General features: G+C 37.2%; 1 protein-coding gene across 1 annotated transcript in view; it reads right to left on the bottom strand.

Moving 5' to 3' along the window:
- TMC1 (transmembrane channel like 1) overlaps positions 1-21,103 on the bottom strand; it is a 539,504-nt gene that overhangs the window by 115,266 nt on the left and 403,135 nt on the right. Inside the window, exon 7 of the mRNA XM_062208413.1 lies at positions 16,476-16,604. Within this exon, the coding sequence (XP_062064397.1) occupies positions 16,476-16,604 (129 nt within the window). The remainder of the gene's footprint in view (positions 1-16,475; positions 16,605-21,103) is intronic.

The raw sequence follows: 21,103 nt of genomic DNA, 5'->3' as shown, positions 1-21,103 counted from the left end.
TTAAAAGTGCCTGCCCTCTTCCTTAGGAATTTCTAATCTTTTTTTTTTTTTTTTTGACAGGCAGAGTGGACAGTGAGAGAGAGAGAAAGGTCTTCCTTTTGCCATTGGTTCACCCTCCAATGGCCGCCACGGCCAGTGCACTGCGGCCGGCACACCGCACCGATCAGAAGGCAGGAGCTGGCCACAGCAGAGAGCTGGCCTGGAAGAGGGGCAACTGGCACAGAATCTGGCGCCCCGACCAGGACTAGAACCCGGTGTGCCAGCCTAGGAATTTCTAATCTTACCATGAGAATAGCAAGGTTGTGGTGAATCCATCCTTCTGAGCTCTCAGTTTATTGTAAAGCAAATTAGATATCCCACCCTTGTGATGCCTCTTTTGTTTTATCTTGAGCAAGCCAGAGAGGGTAAAAAGCTTGGCTTGCAAATCATGTCTTTTGATGGGTTTGTCTTCACTTTGTAGCTGAATGGCAAGCTACTAAGTTTTTTTATTCCCCAAAATTGTGCTTAAAAATCCGAGTACCACCAGCCTCTTTGGTTTTTGCCTCTCTTGGAGCTCCCCTCCATGCCACTGTGGCTGGAGGTCTCTGACTCTAATAAATCTTGCTTTCAAATACTTTTAAAAATATGTTATGGCTCTCGAGTGTGTTTGTACACAAACCTCAGGATGGTGAATTGAAGCATCACCCTAGGCTGGCCTCTGGTGGGTGAGGTTGCAGGCAGATGGGGCTCTACTGAATCAGTCAGTCGGCCGCTCCATCGGTGACAACCCCTTTACCCCTTTCCAGTTCAGTGTGGTGTTAGTATTAGCTTTCATGTCCCTGTGTTGAGGTGTGTACTGGTGTGGTGTGTGAGGGGCTTGACAGACCTGGAGTGGGCAAACTGAACCCTTATTCAAGGACTATTTTGCTGTGCTTAACATTTCATAATTTTCAGTTGGAAAAGGGAAAAACTAATGAGACGTCCTAAAGTCATCGGTGGAACAGCTGAGGAAGCAAGGTGACAGAGACTGGAAAGCCTGTCTGCCCCTCAGCGGCCGCCTGGCCCCGGGCCTGTGCACACAGCCCTGCAGCTGTTTGCTCTTGAAGGTGTGCAGGCAAGACCTTTTCAAGAAGAAACTGTTAGAAAACAGGAAGCTCCTCTTCTTTTTGCAAGTTGGCGAAAACAGATTCTTCCAGGGAGTTTGACAAGTGTCATCATATTCACTCTGCAAAGCTTTGTTTCCCCTGCCTCTTTTTTTTTTTTTTTTTTAAATAGAGCATTCGAAGTTTAATACAACTGGTTAGGTATTAGTTAAAATGAGTGCTCTTCCAGGTGAAAACTGCTTTTTCAGTTTGCTTTGAAGGTAAGAAAGGGGGAGGGGAGAACTTTGTTCTTTTAATTTAATAATTATGTTCAGCCTCTGATAAAGTATTTGATTATTAGACAGCAATGCCACTAATAACTTTTAAGTTGTCAAAAATTAATTATAAACATCAGTACAGTACTCTTAGTTATGGTAAAGACAATTGTCTTAAAATGAATGGCTCATTTTGATGCAGTGTTTGATGTTCAAAACAAAATGTTACAACAATAAAAAAAATTAATGCAAAAAATATGTTATGGCAAAAATTAAAAAAGAAAGGATGGAATTAGGGAAGGAAGGAAGGAAAGAAGGAAGGGAAGGAGAGAGGAGGGGAGAGTGGGAGGGAATAAGTAAATACGTACTTAGAAATGTGTCTATGAACTACATGACATCTATTATATATATTTATATTATATATATTATAAACTAATATTGAAGGACTTCTGAAAATTTACCTGCTAAAAAAACTAGGAAGTTTCAAGAAAGGTCAGTTAGTTTCTGGGAAACTGCAACTTAGCAGATAACAGGGAATAGCAGTTTGGAAACCCCCCTTGTGCAATGGTTAAGATATGTGTACTGAGATAAGCAGGAATGCTGTATACTAAGATAAGTGAAATTACTGTAAACAAAAACCCCCTTCCTCTCTGTATTCACTTGCTTAAGATAATTTTGTGGTTTTTGCCTTTAAATACTGCCTGTAACCCTCGTCCAGTACCTCACTCTCTCAGTTCTGCACAAAACGTAAATAAAGCCGCCTCTTGCATTTGCATCGTCTGGTCTGAGGATTTTTGAGTCTGGGGTCGCAATCTAAAGGACCCAGCGGGGATTAGGGTCCTTCAATATTAGTTTTAAAAATTTTAAGAAGAAAAGCCGCCTGTCCTCCCCTTATTTGCTTAAAACAGGTAAGGTGTTCTCTAACACGAAGGATACCATTATCATCCCCAGAAAGAGCACCAGAGGAGTCTGCACAACAAACTCTATTAACTAGTCCTTATCTTCTGTGAGTTCTCTATTTTCTTTCCTATAACTTGCCATTCAAAGAAGTCAAAGTCCCTTTCCTTTGTCCTGTCACTTTTTTAAAAATGTATGATTCTTTTGTTAAAATGCCCAAAATCTTTTTCTCAAATTAATTTTTATTAATATAAGGAGAACAAAGTTCATCCATTTTAGAGGTGCAGGTCTAAGAAGATAATCATACTTCCCTTCCTGTTCACCTCCATCCGTTAATCACCCTCTTCCTTTTTTCTTTAATTTTTGCAAAGACATGCTTTCAGTCTCACTTTATAATCACAGAAAATGCTCAGATTCTAAGTTCTCCTTTGAATTCACTCATGGCTGAGTAGTCTCACATGCAAGCATAAAGCACATGGTAATACACTTTTGTTTGGTTTTGTCTTGTTTCTGTCTTTTGCCATTGTAATTTCCAGGGCCAGTTAATGAATCTAAGATGGGTAAATGGGAAAAATAACTTTTCCAGCACTCCACATTGTACAGACAAATTGTTGTGATGACTTGTTTTTCAGTGGGAGACATTCTATAATGGTAACTTTGTAAATGTGTCCCTGGAAATTCTTATTAAAGCCTATGACAAGAATTTTGTTTTATTTTTTGACTTTTGTTTTAATCATCAACTGAACATGCAAGAAAGCAACACTAACATCTGAAGGTAGGGATAGTATTATATGGGCTGCTGAGTTCTAGGCCATACCCGTCAGGCATCCAGAAATTCCCCAGCCTACCACTCTTGCTCTAGTGATTAAGCAGAAATGAGAATCAGGGACAATGTGTCCTTAAAGCCATAAATGAATCTTAAAACCAGAAGCCAAAGAGTAAGAAGAAAAGCTCAGTTCAACTCTGATCTCAACAGCTCTCATTTCCAGAATATGTAAAATTATACTGTGTCTTCTCTTCCCTTTACTATGGGATAATTATTCTCACAGGTGGACAAATCAGAAAATAGATATAATATACAACTACCAAGAGGACCCACCCTAAATTCTGGTCAATAAACAAGTTTATTTTATATCTATCATTCATTCATCCTCTCCTTTGTTTACTTAGTCACTTTTTCAAAGTATTTATTGAATGTGCTATATGTTATTAATGAAGCCATATCCTAGAAGGTTAAGAAACAAGGAACTAAAGAAACCCTTGAGCTTATCTTGCACAACAGCAAGATACTTCTGTTGAGACTCCCACACAAAATTGGCAGAAATGAGCCAGAGCCACAGGAGTCAACTAGCACATGTGCCACTGAATTCTGGGTGAATTAATGACATATCAGGTCGAAGTCTATTCCAGCCAAGAATGCTAAGACCATTATTTTTGAACATGTAATATATAAACGCCATGGTTTCAGTGTTTGATCTTATGATGCACATGGACAGATTCATCCTGGTTCTGTACCATTAGCAATGTCTTAAGTGTTTGAAAGAAATAAAAGCAATGTGTAGATTTCTTTCAGCAGCTTCAACTCTATTAAGAAAAATGGCCCATAAAACAGTCACATAACTATTAGTTACAAGACAGCCTTGAATTGAAAAGGGAGAGAATAATAGAAGTTTGAGTTACTAAATACTCTGTAGATATTGCACATAAGATAGGAATTAAACTGGACAGTTCAGGGCTAATACAATTAAAAGAATTTTTAGAATTGTATCTATGAACTGTACTGAATCTGCTTTCTTTGAATTAATTTCACATTAACATGAGAATTGATGTTATAGTAATTATCATGCATTTTATGTGACCCTGAGGATGTAATGTATTAATAATTCCTTTTAAAAAATGGGTAGGAAAAGTCATTTTGAGCATCACTTTACAGGAATTTCCTTAACAAAAAAGGTATTTCCACCATGAATTACACAAACAATTGCATATTTTTAGATACACTAACATTAGCTTCTTTAGCATGCTATGTACATCACTTGGTTGACAGACAGCTATTTTGCTTGGCTACTGTGCATTGCAATCAAACACATTTTAATGTATCCTGGGATGGAGAAGAATTCTCAAAACACTGCCTCAGAATGTGCAGAACCATTCTGCATCAAAAGTTTGGGTAAAATATCCCTGCAATACTTGTGTATTCTTATTCATATTCTTTAACCCATTCTTATGTATTATGAAATATTTTTTTCAAAATGATTCTTATGTATTATGAAATATTTTTTTCAAAATGTTGCATAGTGATATTTAGAAGTGCTAACGCTAAATTGCTCAACAGAAAGCCTTCATTTTCAGTTGGAACTGCATGTTCTGTCTTTTGATCCATGAGTGGGCAAGAAATTTAAAATGATGATGTAAAATGATGGCAATTGAGTCAGCTCTGAAAATAATCAAGACCTACCTGGGAAATGTGATGGCTTGCCATGTGACAAACCTCACCCTGAAGACTGCCCTAAGCAGTGTTAGGAAACAAAGCTTATGTAAGGTCACCCACAGAGAATATTATGTTCCTACGGGAATGAGACTTTCTGCTGAATTGTCTTGGAGTTTTACTACTTCATGGTTCCCCCATAGCCTCCCTTCTAACCTGTCCTGATCCCTGTGACCGTGCACTGGTCAAGAAATACAATAACTATATGTGCATAAAATATAAAACCTAGGTCATCCAAAGAGTAATGTTTTTGTAGATATCTGACTGCCTTTGTGTACACACACACATACACACACACATACTTGTACACTCATATATATATAAATTCACATACATTACAAAAACATCATCAACACAATTATTTGAAAGAAGTGATTAACATTATTTAAAAATTTCTAATTTTTATGACAATGAAAGGAAATCTCAGGCATAGTATATTAGAAACATGAAACTATTCCCCTTTCTTCTTACCCACTTTGTTAATGTGTTCTAATAAAATTTTCTCCAATTACCTTAGAATACAAACCTTAATAAAGCTTAAACATTTTATCCTATAGCAACAAGTTTATTTAAGCCCCACAGTATAGTATTCTGCTGCCATTCCTTGGTCATAAACATAGACATCCTCAAAAATGCCTCAGTTGTACTCTTATTACAAACCAGAGAAACAAAGGGTTGTGAATATAACAATAAATGCCTCATATGAGATCTGAATCATATCAAAGCAAAACAGCAAGGCCACATCTCTCTAATTAACTTTGTGATTATCAGGTACATATTTGCTTTCCTTTTACTGTTGACATATTACATCAAGTATATTTAAAAGCATTCCTAGATAATTTAAGTGATAATGACTGAAATTCTCCTTTTAATAACCTTTTGAAGATAATATATTTATGGAAAGTCTAATAAACATTATGTAATTGGTTATCACTGGTAGTTAAAATTCTAAAGAGTACAAGTTTTGTCAATTGCTATGTATCAAAATTGTTGGAGATGGGGCTGGTGTTGTGGTGTAGTGCATAAAGCCACCAACTGCAATGCCTATATCTCATATGGATGCCAGTTTGTGTGCCAGCTGCTCCAGTTTTGATCCAGCTCCCTGCTAATTGCCTGGGAAAAGCTGAGGAAGATGATCTAAGTGCTTGGGTCCTAGCCACCCCCATGGGAGACCCAAATGAATCCCCTGCCTCCTGGATTCTGGCTTTGACCTGGCCCCGCCCTGGCTGTCGCATCCATCTGGGGAGTGAACCCGCAGAAGGAAGATTGATTTCCTCCTCCTTCCCCTCTCTCTGTCCCTCCCTCTCTCTGTAACTCCTTCAAATAAATCAATAAATATTTAAAAAATTTATTGGGGGACAGGCTGCTGTGGCAACCTCAGAATCCTGATTCAATGGGTCTTGCCATATATGATACATTGGCTGATAATACTAGAGGAAACAGGATATGGTTACATACAATTAAGAAAAGAATGACCCAATTTACATATCTTAAAGAAAACTTTAGAACTTCCCTTTGCCTGCTTATTGACCGCTTACTTTTATGCTGTTCTATTAAAAAAAAGTAAAATAATCCTGTTTATTTGAAGTTTGTGTTTATTTGAATTTCATATAAGTAAATGTATCAGTTAATGAATAAGACTGACTGCCAAGAATCTTGGGAAACTTCCTTGGATATTAGCATCTTTAGACCTATTTTTTCCAATGATCAATATCCCTCTACAAGATAGAAGGTAGAAACTATTTCTTGTGCTTGAGATTTTCATGTAGTCACAAGAGTAACAGATGTCTTTACAACTACCTGGAGGAAACAAAAGAGGCATCCTCAGGACCACGTGAAAAGCCTGCCAAGCAACATGGAAGGCAGAACATTTATCTCCAGGTAAAAGGATACAGTGCAGCTAGAAGAGATTAAGCAAATCACAAGATAAATAAAAGAGAATTCTCAGTAGACAGAATTATATGTATCCCAAGTGGTTCAGAGAAAACTTTCTCAACAATTGAAAAACTTTCCAAAACATGCAACTCCCAAGGGTTTGGTTCATTTCAATATGCTTTAAGGGAGAGTTTTAAAATATTATCAAGAAAAATCAGTAAAATTAATACATTAATTTATTAGGCACTCACAACAATACAGCAAAGGTCAGTAAACTAAATTCCAATATAGAAAATAGCAGGGACACTATTCATTTAATGGAAATATTAGAGTTCTTCAAAAAATTCATCGATTTGTATTATGAAAATAAATTATGCATGAGTTTCAAAAAGTGTTCACAACAGTTGAGATGGAATCAGGACAAAGTCATAAACCTGGAACTCAATCCAAGTCTCTCACATAGGAAACAGGGACCCAAGTTATTTGAGCCATCTGTGCTGCCTCTCAAGATATACAAATAGTAGAAAGCTGGAATCAGAAGCAGAGCAAGGACTCAAACCCAGGAACCCATAGGAGATGGGGGCACTCCAAGCAGCACCTTAACAACACCAAAGTCTGCCCCCCAACTTCCTTACATATGCTTTTATGTGAGGTACAAACTAGCTGTTAGTGGGAGCAACTTATTTCAAGGCAGTGAAAATGATGAGACAGGCTATTATATCAGATGAACTTTAAAGTGAATAAGAGAATTTTTATCTCACTCAAGAACTGATTTCTCATGACTAATGTTTTCATCTTCAGAATGAATTTTAAACAAGGAAAGAAGCAGGAGAGGAGGAGGAGACAGAAGAAAGACCGAACTTCTGTGTGCTAAAGGATTTGAGAGGAAATTTCAGAATATAAAATGAAAAACTTTTAATGGTGTATTGAAATAAAAACTAGAATAAAAGGTTAGTAATGCACTTTAGACCTTTATCTGGAATCCTGAAACCACAGAATAATAGACAGCTCTAAGTCAAGCATTTCATTGTTGATTATAGATTAAACAAAGATGTTGCTGCATAACACACAGTTCTTTTACCTCTGCTCTCAATTGCTATAATTGGTTCCCACCAACATAAACTTATGTCATCAAAAAGTATTACTAGATCTCCCAATGAAGTGCTGGAGCTGATTCACCCTGTTCACACTTGTCAGTTACTTCGCTCAATTTTCAGGAATTGTGAGAACTGGCTTTTAAACTATTGGTAACTTGAAATTGGTGCTAGTGGAAGTATTTACACCATGGGAATGGGCAAACGCCATAAATCAGGTATTTTTACCAGTGTATTTCTTTCCTTTACTCCTGTATTTATTAACCCAGGCCCTTAAAAGGTCCTAGTCTCATTCAAAGTTCTTTTGCCCCAGGAATGAATATTGAACAAAATAGAAATTATTAACATGGTCATCCATGTGGAAAGCACTCATTGAACACCTAAGATGTGCCTGGCACTATGCTAGACCCTAAGACAAAGAGAACTACAACACACCCTCTGTGACCTTAGGAGCTCAAAATCCATTCTGAAAAGAAAACAATTTACATAAATTCTTAAAAATGTGATACACTGTGACATATAAAGAGCTAAATGAATAATTGAACAAGTGTACTTGAATACGCTTTCTACAGGATCTGGCAGAGAAAGGACCTCAAAGGGGAGATGACCTCAGGCCTGAAAGAAGCATAGGATGTGGAAAAGTGAGTGAAGTCTGGAATGGAGCAATAAACTCTACCCAGCATGTTTAGAGAAGATCGAACTCATTTCACTGGAGAACATGGTTTGAACTAGAAGCAAAATAGTGGCCGGTGCCGTAGCTCACTTGGCTAATTCTCCGCCTTGCGGAGCCGGCACACCGGGTTCTAGTCCCGGTGGGGGCGCCAGATTCTGTCTCGGTTGCCCCTCTTCCAGGTCAGCTCTCTGCTGTGGCCAGGGAGTGCAGTGGAGGATGGCCCAAGTGCTTGGGCCCTGCACCCCATGGGAGACCAGGATAAGCACCTGGCTCCTGCCTTTCGGATCGGCGCAGTGTGCTGGCAGCAGCGCACCAGCCGCAGCGGCCATTGGAGTGTGAACCAATGGCAAAGAATGACCTTTCTCTCTGTCTCTCTCTCACTGTCCACTTTGCCTGTCAAAAAAAAAAAGCAGCAAAATAGCACAATAGGAAAGATATGAGGTTTTGCAGATGGGAAAAACCTTGATTTTAATCTTCATTCACAGTTATTAGCTGTGTGGGGCTAGTTTATTTCTATCAATCTCAGTTTTCTCACCTGTAAAATAAAGATAAACTTTGGATTCAAGGTTTTTATGAGAATTAAATGAATTAATGTGTGTAACAACTCCAGCCTAGGATCTTATACATTGTAGACATTTCAAAAAAGTTGAAGATGGTTTTGCCCATCTGCAAAATCGTTTAATCATCAATAACTAATGAGAGAGAACTTTGGGGGGAGAGATAGAATTCAGGTGTAAAATTCAGTGATTTTTTTTTAACAAAAGCTCTTAAATTTGTTATGAACTAGAGATATATTGAAGGTTATGAACATGGAGATGGCATGTTTGAAACTATTTACAAAGAACACCATAACCATAGTGTATGAACACTGCCTTAGAATTACATCAAATTGAGATCTATAATGTGAGTTTATTAATGATATCACTGAATTCTGCTGTTGGAGTAGATGGAACTCATTTGAAATATTCAGCACAGATACTAAGTAACATTTTGGCTCATAATATTCAAATGAAACATATAGGCATGGACAATTTCTTGAGATTATTATCAGTACTGTCACTCAGCACCCCACATTCAGGACCTTATGTTTTTTTTAATGCTCATTTTTTGCCAGATTAAAATTAAATGGAAATTATTTTATTTTTAGAACAAGGCACCCCACATTTACATTATATACTAGAGTCCTGCAAATAATATAGCTGGTTCTACAAGCAGGATGTGCTACATATAGCTAAAAAGTAAATGTGTAGCATACTATATGCATTGATATAATTGAAATGTACCACCTAACGATTATGTAAATTAGTCAACTAGAATACCTGCCTAGAAAACAAAGTGGTGAACGAATAAGAATATCACAGTTAGAAATGGATGAAAAAGCCACATCATGATTCTGTCACACTGACACTGACACCTGTCACTGCTAACTGGACTACCCACTGATGCCATCAAACATGGTTATGTTTCTTTCAAATCTGCTCTGTCCCAGAAATGCAGATACAACCCTTGGCATGTCAACAGACCAGTGAATAAGCTTTATCTATAGTCTGGTGGGCTTGTCTTAAGTGATTGCAATTGATTAAATGATTAATACTGGCCCAGTCCCTTTGGGACTTCAGTTCTCTTGGTCACATTATCAGCAGGATGAGACAGACAGGAGATAGAACATTTCAAAACTCAAAATACATAAATGTGGTCATGTCTCTCATGGTCCAGCTTTATTTTCACCCTATCCCCTGTGTGTGGCTTATCCCATTCCTCCCAACCATGTGATCTGAGTTTTTAATTTGGTCTCTAAGTCATTCAGTTCTCTTTTGGGAACAATCATTTCCAACTTTGAAACTTCCATTGCACCAAGATAATTTTCCACTGACCAGTCTCAACCCTCTCAGAGCTTTGGTTTCATGATATGTAAGGTCAAAACAGTCAGACCTAACTTAAAGAAGGATTAAGAGGGAGAAATGGGGGCCGGTGTGTTTTAGTGGATATATACAGTCATGCTTAGAAGTTCTCTTGTGTGGAATCTCTCATTCCTTCACAATGACAGATGAAGGAAAGGACTTCAAAAACTAAAGTAAAAACTGTGCTTCCTGCCCAAGAAAACCTTAAACTATAAGAATACTGTAGACATGAAAGATCTCAGCGAGTGAGATCCCAGTGGAAAGAACGAGACCATCAAAGAAGGAGGTACCTTTCTCTGAAGGGAGGAGAGAACTTTGACTATGGCCCTATCAGAATAAGATCAAAGTCAGCGAACCCTAAAGGCTTCCATAGCCTTGGCAACTCATGACTGGAGCCTAGGGAGATTACTGACGCCATGAACAGGAGTGTCAATTTGTTAAGTCAACAACAGGAGTCACTGTGTACTTACATCTCATGTGGGATCTGTCCTTAATGTGTTGTCCAATGTGAAGTGATGCTATAACTAGTACTGAAACAGTATTTTTACACTTTATGTTTCTGTGTGGGTGCAAACTGATGAAATCTTTACTTAGTATATACTAAATTGATCTTCTGTATATAAAGATAATTGAAAATGAAAAAAAAAAACCCTGGTGTTAAATTGGAAATTGCATAGAAAATTAATTAATTTTTAAAAAATATATCATGTGGGATCTCTGTCTTTGATGTGCTGTACACTGTTATTTAATGCTATAACTAGAACTCCAACAGTGTTTTTTCACTTTGTGTTGCTATGTGGGGGCAAACTGTTGAAATCTTTGCTTGATATGTGCTAAACTGATCTTCTGTATATAAAGAGAATTGAAAATGAATCTTGATGTGAATGGAAGGGGAGAGGGAGCAGGAAAGGGGAGGGTTGCGGGTGGGAGAGAAGTTGTGGGGGGGGGAAGCCATTGTAATCCATAAGCTGTACTTTGGAAATTTATATTCATTAAATAAAAGTTAAAAAAAAAAAAAAGAATACTGTAGAGAAAGGGATGAGATTGGGAGCCTAAGGATAGTTTTCCCTGATGGCTACAGAAGAGGAAATCAATTGTGGTCAAGAAATACTTTGGTTCTTTCAATCAAAACTAAAACAAACAAAAGAAGTATGGCATGGTGAAAAGAGATTGAGTAAGGAGGATTTCCAGCACCTGTTTAAGTATGCATGAAATCTTCAGGGTAACTTTCTGGGATTTACTGGATGTCTCTGCCATCGTCAGCCAATGGACAACTCCAGAGACATTGAATTAGAGTCCTACAAAACTCAGAAAGTGAAATACTTAGCATAGTAGATAAATAAATATTTTTACTTTCAAAATAAATAATTTTAAAATGGTATCTCTCCAAGAACCAAATCTATGCAAAAGAATACTTGACATATGCCTGTAACCAATATCCAGCTAAGTATGTGTTTATTAACACTATGTTGCTTATTTTAATGGCTACAGAAGCATCCTTTATCCAGATGAAAGCTTTCAATGTATTATGATATGTTAAGGAATGAAACTGAAGGTATGTTCTAGTTGAAGCTAGCATCATGGCCATATCATATGGCCCTCCCTCTTAGCTCTGTTCATCTTGCCCTAAACTTATTTCACCAAACTGAAAACCATGGACAACATCCAACCTCTTAATTTTATAAATAAATAGACTAAGGTTCAAAGAATTGAAATTAGAGGCAACACTTAGATTGTAATCCAGATCTCTTGATTTTTAACCCCAAACTTATTCTTCTATAACAAAACAAGGTGGTTATTTATTTAGGTTTAGTCATAGAGTTTTTAATTTATCATAAATAATGTTCTGATATAATGAAAAGTCTTAGGTTTCAGGGTGAGTAATAAGAAAACCTGTTCTTTTCCACTTGGATGTTTTATTTCACCTGTAGCGGTTACTACTGGATTGATGCTGCCACCTCTCAAAGGTAGAAAATATCCAGTTATCCAACATCTTAGACCCGTGACACACTTAGAAACAGATTATACTTAATATTCTTGCTGATGGATATTTTTAAATTAGATAACTAGAGGCTGGCATTGTGGCACTTCCTATGATGCTAACATCTCAAATGAGTGCTGGTTCAATACTTGGCTTTTCCACTTCTGATCCAGCTCCCTGCTTATGCACCCAGGAAAGCAGCAGAACATGGTCCAAGTGCTGGGGCCCCTGCCATCCATGTGGGAGATGAGAATGTAGTTCCAGGCTCCTGGCTTTGGTCTGGGGAGTGAACCAATGAATGGAAGAGCTCTCTTCCTCTCTCCCTCTCTCTCTATAACTCTGCCATTCAAATAAATAAATACTTTAAAAAATCACTTAGATAACCAATAAAAAAATAGGAATTGACTTTCAGATAATAGAAAAATCATACTACTATTCCCCTCCTCCTAAACACATTCTAAACGATCCACAGGGTCTGTCTAATGAAATGTCATATTTCACAGAATTGAAGACAGTGGTTCTTTATCCAGATGTTGTGTCAGGAACTTCTAGGGTGAAAAATGAACATACAAATCCCTAGTCTGAACCACACATACCTGCCCTCCACTCAGAGACTCTGAATCAATAGGTTTAAGGTTACATGAATGTGAAAAGCTGTGTGAACATACAGCAATATATACAATGAACAGCCTTGTTCCGCAACAATGGTGGAAAGTAAGTGGCTTCCTTTCAGATCTATAGAACCAATTTCACTCTAACTCTATAAATGCCAAACTCCAGATCCTATTCCATGTCTAATAGTTCATATGGATTCACAATCAATTCCTGGAGCTTCCTGGTTATATAGCAACTGCTTATATTAACCATCTCTTGACCAAGAGGATGCACATATTCCTAGTGGTAGATGTTCTTTAAAAATGTGGGAGCAACTCTAGATTTCCTACAGTATCCTCAGAACCATAAGCCACTATTCTTGAGGCACCACTCCTCAAAACACCTTGAAATCTCAACTCTGCCTATTGTCTGTATTAGAAGTCCACTCTGCCTGTCTAAAAAAAAAGAAAAAAAAAAGTTTCATAAAGGTTTTTAGAGTCCAGAAGGGAAACCTTGGAACAAGACCTGAATCCAAGCCTGTGAACAAAACATCTGTTCCAGTCATACTGAGCCTAGTCTTGATTCACACACTTTGCCAAGAACAATGACTGGAGGCTAATTCTAGGAGTAGCATAATCCTGAAAACCCTCCTTTAGAGTCTGAGTGTCTCTGAAAGGAACAAATAGTCAAAGGAAAGTTGCCTGGCTCTCGTGCCATATAACACTGTGGCACAGAAACAGTTTTCTAAATGTACTGCTGCTCTAAAATGTGACTGGAATCCATGGTGGGGACAAGCTCAACATAGCATTCAAAAATTTACAACAGGAGACAGATCAACGCTTCATACCAACAACAGAAACCAAAAGAATCAGATTGACTATGGTCATTGATACTAGCTGTGCGGAGTTGGGAGGCTACAAAACTAGAATCACTTCTCACCAGGGAGAATCTTCACAAAATAATGCATCCTGCTGACGGGTGGGAAGCCACAATTGTTTCTTTTCTGAGCCTAAATCTGTGCTTATACCTGTGAGCTGACTTTGACTTTGTTGGTAACATGCCTGCTTTGCTCCCTAGCTGCACTGGTGGGAGGCAGCAAATTCAAAAGCCTACAAGGTCCAGTTACACAGAATAAACAATTGATGTGGATAATTAGGGAACTGGGCAAATTAAAGAGTGAATCCCATGCTAGTAGAAAGCAGTTCTTGCAAAGCCTCAGCTGTTATTTTCATGTAGGAATATGGGTCCAGATTTTCCACTTATTCATGAGAAACATGACTTCTGGATTTTTTTAAAATGTAAAATTCTTCACATTCACAAAGTAATCAACAACAACAACAAAAAAACTACTACTATAAAAATACCAAAACAGACAAAACATTAAATTTTGATATGCATATTTTGTCATCATAAAAGAGGGGGAAAAAAGAAACAAAAATTATATGGATCAAATAAAAAACACCTAAGTTCCAGATTCAGCTGAAGACTCCCATTTTCAATCCATACCCTAGTACATGGCCTGACATAGCCCTTATTCCATGCCAATCATTATCTCTCACTTCTAAAAACTATTGCTACACTTCAGATCAAGGACCCTGACTCTGGAATCTTCCACAAGATAATCATAAGGGTATGTTTTGGGAGATCTAGATGTGGTATAGCCCTAGAGAATGTCAAATTGCCAAGATATCTCACTTCTTTACATTAGAGCCTCAATACCTGGTCTTTTATACAAACTACTCCCAATGTCACAATCCCCAAAGTCTCTTGGGGTCTCCCTGGGGCTAGGTCTGCTCCAGTTTAGCATTGCCAGGTTTGGGATATCTTCTGCAGGGAATCAGATATTGTCATTAAGTCTGTCTTGAGGTGAAATAATAACTGCAGCTATGTGCATGCACTGATACCATGCTACATGATTTATTTGAGTTATTTCACTTTAAGACTTCTGACCTGTGAACAAGTGTAATTTCATAAGAAACCAGACGTCAGAAGGACTGCAGATCGTATTCAAATATACACAGCTTTTATATGGGTATTTTGATATTTAAATTCAAGTCTAAAATCTATACGTACTCCACTGCCTTACGTGTGAGATTCAGGCTAGAGAGAAAAGGGAATATTCTATATCTCCACGCAGATGGAAAGGAAAGATATTACTTGGCATTCTTCCTCAGTTTTTTGTTTTGAAAGTTCACAATATTATCACTGCAATTTTACAACTTTCTATTTACAGTTACTTGTGGTTTCAGATTTTGGGATTTCATGGGCCATTAATATTTCAAAATATATTTTTGGGAACCAGCAAAGGGTTGCCAAACTGCTATTTTGCTAAGTAAGGGTATTTTTAAGTCTTATAATTTAGTATCAATATTGCTTCTTTAACTAGAAAATATTTTTGGCATACAGACACTCCAAGGCACAGGCATGCACACACAGAGAAATTAGTAGCCCCATGGGATAAGGAACACTGATTGTCTCTGCCTCTATTCATGGTGGACAAGTCCATGTCATGCACAAGGAGTTCCCAGACTACACTTGTGCTACTGTTGCAAAAGTTGCCTAAAAATCCCATTGCTTGGAACTTGGAGAACTTTATTGCACAAAACAAAACAAAGCTATATTATAAGTGATAGCTAAGTTCCCAGAACTCAGGGTAGATCTAGAGTATCTTCTCTTATTTTGGATATGAGGTAACTATAGCACCAGGAGATTAATGATCTCCTTAAATAACACACAAGCTCATGCAAAGCCAAAACTACAAGTGACTTACCTTGATATCTACTTTAGTTTTTCATTTTAACAATGGAGACAATTATACTATACAATTATTTTAACATTGTTAGTTAATAAGTTTGTTGGGGGGGTAATTTTAGAAGCTTATCACTATCACCATTGTTAGTAGAAAAATGAAATCTGTGGCGAAATTGAGGGATGCAAACATTGATGTTAACAAAGACATTTTCCCCTTTTCATACCACACCTCCTCCAACCACAAGGGCAAGGACATACAATGTGAGCCTTATGGATAAATCTGCTCCCAAGCCCCAAAAGGGAAAATTACCTCACTCAGCACATTGAGAATTTATAAATCCATGAATTCAGAGTGTTTGCATTGCATCGTCAGTCAACATCACTGACATATCACCAGGGAATCACTATTAGCATAATATTTCATTGGGTTCCTATTGACTGTCCTGTTGACTCAACATTCTCCCTATACTTTCACAAGACCTATTATAGAAAAAGACCATTTGAGGTTGGGAACTAGCAGACATAAGCATATGCAAATCATACACACTTGTAAGATTGAAATATAGGATCTCTTTAAAGGTCATGGTAATCAATGAATTAAACTAAGGAAACTTCAGTTTATAAGACAAATAAAAGTGATGACAAAGGTTTTAAGACCCAAAACAATGAATTTTCTTAGTGCTCTCCAATTTATATTCGTGAATGTGGTCTCTCTAGTGATATAAGACAAACATGTAATATATTATGACCACAAGCATTAAATATTATGAGTATTTTATATATGTAAGATAAATTAAATATATTATCTATGATATAGAGATTATACTGAAATAATTGAGGACATCAATTCAGGGAAAATATTATACAGAAAAAGTAGTATCATACTTGAGAACTTCAATTTTCTTTTCCATCTTCCAAGGTTTGCATTTGACAGTAGCAATCATTTGTCTCTTCTCATCTAATTCTGCCTTCAATCTTTCCAACTCCTCTTCATCAATTTCTTCTTCTTCCTCCCTTTAAATAAAGAAAAGAACTTTAATAAAGTTATGCTTTGTTTGACTTCCAAACTTAAGGAAGAATATTATCAGATATTCAGCCTATTTTTTTTTATTTGAGAAGCAGAAAGGAGGAGTGGGGGGAGAAAAAGAGAGAGAGAGAGAGAGAGAAATCTTCTGCTGGTTCATTCCCCAAATGACCCCTATGGCCAGGCTTGAGTTGGGCTAGGCTGAGGTTGGGAGCCAGGAATTCAATCCAGGTTTCCAAAGTGGTTGGCAGGAACCCAATTACTTGAATCATCATTGCTGCCTCCCAGAATCTGCATTAGCAGGATGCTGAATTCAAGAGTTAAAGCCAGGAATTGAACACAGATATTCTTAGGTGGGATATGGGCATCTTACATAGTGTCCTAACTGCCAACTTATTGCTGTTTAAAGTTTATTGTATATAGGCAATACTAAGACCTACAGGCATTAAAATCCACATCTGAACACTGATGCAGGATTTCTAGAATTATTAAAACTTTAAACAGTACATTTGCATTCTGATCTCCTAGAATTAAGTTGTTCTTTCATGTCTACAGCCCCAATGCTCAGAATTAGAAAAATTGTGGAAAAAATAGTATAGATCTATCAAGATTTTCCTTTCTTTTCTATTCCCTTGTAAACCTTCCCTTACTAATTCTACATTTCACTTAATCTATTTTTCAAAAAGAATACTAAATTAGAGGTGAAGATACCTTTGAAGTGTCCTTAAAAAATTAAAGCTACCCCTAACTCAAAAGCAAGAGAGAAAAATTGGGATAGGGAAAACTAAAAATTTTTTTCTCAAAGGTAACCTAATCTGCTAATTAAACTCAAACCTTCAATTGATAAAATTCAGCTAGAAATGTATTTGGTGAAACAAATCCTTTGGAAAGACTTTCAAAGAAATTTGGTTTGTTACTGAGAAAATGATTATATCTTTTCTTTCCTGCTTTCCTGACATCACAAAAATATTATAAGGTGCAGAATTCAAAGAAAAGGAAAATATAAACATGAGCAAAGATATTTCATTGAGGAACATAATGCCATATTGTAGAGATAGATTTTTTGGTAATAGAATGTTTCAGTTACTCAGTTACTGTCTCTTCAGACATAAATTCTGTATTTAATATTATGGTGTTGGGGCTGGGATTTCTGCTCTATCAGCTGACTCACTATTATCAACTGACAATAGGGGATGCTAAGAAAGGAATCCATCTTTCCTTTGCCTTACTGTCTGCTACCTACATGTATACTCATCTAATTCTTCCTCCGTAATACTTCCTCCGTAGCAATATGTCCTCACTCCAGGAGCTAAGTCTCCTTCCCATAGCCTGCCAGGTGAATGTAGTTTGCTAATTTCCCCAACACTAGCACAACTGACTTTATCTTCTACCCAAAGAACCCAGCTACTGGCATTAGCTCCTCTATAAGGCTCTGAGTTTCAGCCCCATGAGCTTCCCTTTTACCCTTCAAAGCTTTCATGACAAACCTTTCCATTGTTTCTTCAGCCTTTGGGGTGGTGGTAGTAGATGTTCCCCATAAAAGCTATCACCATGATACCTTAGTGCGCTCTTCTTGCCTTTCCATTAGTCTCAATAAATAATGATTTATATCTCGTAACAATTTTTAAAATTTATTTTCATTTTTTATTTGAAAGGCAGATAGAGGGGGCTTAGAAAGAGAGAGAGAAGAAAGAAAAGAAAGAAAGAAAGAAAGAAAGAAAGAAAGAAAGAAAGAAAGAAAGAAAGAAAGAAAGAAAGAAAGGGAAAGGAAAGGAAAGGAAAGGAAGGAAGGAAGGAAGGAAGGAAGGAAGGAAGGAAGGAAGGAAGGGAGAAAGAGAGAGAGAAAGGAAGAGAGAAAGAGAGAGAAAGAAAGAAAGAGAGAAAGGAAGAAAGGAAGAGAAAGGAAGGAAGGAAGGAAGGAAGGAAGGAAGGAAGGAAGAGAAAGGAGGGAGGGAGGGAAGGAAGGAAATATCTTCCATCTGCTGTGTCATTCCCCCAAACACCTATAACAGCTAGGGCTGGGGCCAGAAACCCAGAACTCAATCCTGTTCTCCACTGTGGGGTGGCATGGACCCAGATGCTAGAGTTATAATCTGTTGCCTTCCAGGATGTGCATCAGCCGTAAGTTGGATTGAAAGCAGAGAAGCCAAATCTAGGATATGGGATGCTGGCATCCAAAGAGTTAACTTAATTGCTGTGCCAAACATCTGCCCTCATGTGCACCTCCCCAACAATTTTTTTTTTCCCCAGAGAAACATTTTATTTAAGGAATACAAACCATGCATTTCATAAATACAACTTTAGTGACATAGTGATTCTTCCCATCATACCCACCCTCCCACCCACACTCCCACCCCTCTTCCTCCTCCCTTTCTTATTCCTAGTCTTATTTTTAACTAAGATCTATTTTGAATTAACTTATACACAGAATATTAACTCTATACTAATTAAAGAGTTCAACAAATTTTATGAAAAAAAAAAAAAAACTGTTCCTCAACAGTTGAGCCAAGGGCTGTTTAAAGTCATTTAATCTCAAAATTAATTTCATTTCTTTTTTTTTCAGCAGTTTATTTTGTGAAACTTAATTAACTTTAAAAAAGAACCCAAGAATGTTATATCTTTTGCAAGCATTTAGATATAACTATAACTTATGAGACATACGGATATCTGCCTCTTAATATTCCAAAACAAAGTAAATCTTTGAGAATACGTTTTACTATTAACTCTCACAATACAACTCCTTGAAGACAGAGGTCCTGCATGGGAAGTTAGTGCACAGTGATTCTTGTTGTTAATTTAACAATTAATATTTATGTATGATATCAGTGATCACCTGAGGGTCTTGACATGAGCTGCCTTGGCTATGGAAGCCTTTTGAATCCATAAACTCCTTCAGCATTTAGATAAAGCCATAAGCTAAGTGGAAATTCTCTCCTCCTTCAAAGAAAAGTACCTCCTTCTTTGATGACCACTTCTTTACACTGGGGTCTCATGCACAGAGGTCCTTCATGTAGGATACTTTTTGCCAGTTTCTTGGCTTTCCATGACTGAAATGCTCTCATGGGCTTTTCAGCCAGACTAGAATACCTTAAAGGTTGAATCAGAGGTCAGAGTTCTACTTAAAGCAATTGTCGTTCTGTGAGTCTGCCATATGGACTGCTTGCTATGTTGGAGCACTAACTCCTTTATAATCCTATCTATTATTATTACCAAACACTTAACCCTAACCATATGATCACTTTAACACTTAAAATGCTATTTTTATCACCCAGCTTAAGGAGATTTGGGGTCCCATGACAAGTTTTTAAACTGTACCTTTAGAAGTAAGTCCACAGGAATGTATTGTAGAACTATAAAGCTTTTCAGATAAAAACTTCATACGTTTTTATAATTACAACTTTAGGAACATGATGATTCTACTCACCATGTCTGCTCTCCTACCCACACTCCCTTCCCCCTTCCTCCTCCCTCTCTTATTCCCATTCTTATTTTTTACTAAGTTCTATCTTCATTAATGTTGTATACAAATGATTAACTCTAAGTAAAGAGTTCAACAAATAGTATAATAAAGGAAAAAAAAACTGTTCCTCAACAGTTGAGACAAGAGCTGTTCAAAATCATTGCTTTTCAAAGTGTCAATTTCACTTCTACAGATTGTCATTTAGGTGATCAATTAGTAATCACAGGTCTGGGAGAACATATGGTATTTGTCCTTTGGGGACTGGCTTATTTCACTAGGCATAATGTTTTCCATTTCCAGTCATCTTGTTGCAAATGGCCGGATTTCATTTTCTTTTTTCCACTGTGCAGTTTTCCATGGTGTACATATTCCATAATTCCTTTATCCAGTCTTCAGTTGACAGGCATTTAGATTGATTCTATATCTTAGGTATAGTGAACTGAGCGGCAATAAACTTGGGGGTACAAATAGCTATTTCATATGCTGATTTTATTTCCCTTGGGTAAATTCCCAGTTGTGGGAGGGCTAGGTCATATGGTATGTCTATATTCAGATTTCTGAGGGATCTCCATGCTATCTTCCATAGTTATTTTACCAGATTACATTCCCAACAACAGGGAATTAAGATATATTTTTCCCTATATCCTCACCAGAATTTGTTGTTTTTCTTTGATTTCTGTATGAAAGCCATCTAACAGGGGTGAGGTGAAATCTCACTGTAGTTTTGATTTGCATTTTCCTGAAAGCTAGTGATCCTGAGCATTTTTTCATATGTGTCTTGGCCATTTGGATTTCCTCTTTTGAAAAATGTGTTTAAGTCCTTTGCCCATTCCTTTCCTGGGTTCTTTGTTTTGTTCTTGTTGAGTTGCTTGATCTCTTCATATATTCTTGTTATTAATCCTTTATCAGTTGCATAGTTTGCAAATAATTTCTCTGATTCTGTTGGTTGCCTCTTCACTATGCTGAGTGTTTCTTTTGCAGTACAGAAGCTTCTCAACTTGATGTAAGCCCTTTTGTCAATTTTGGCTT

The sequence above is a fragment of the Lepus europaeus genome, chromosome 12 (assembly GCF_033115175.1).
Source record: "Lepus europaeus isolate LE1 chromosome 12, mLepTim1.pri, whole genome shotgun sequence".
NCBI lineage: Eukaryota > Metazoa > Chordata > Mammalia > Lagomorpha > Leporidae > Lepus > Lepus europaeus.
The sequence above is the reverse complement of the archived record's forward strand: the minus strand, read 5'-3'. Positions and strand labels throughout refer to the sequence as shown.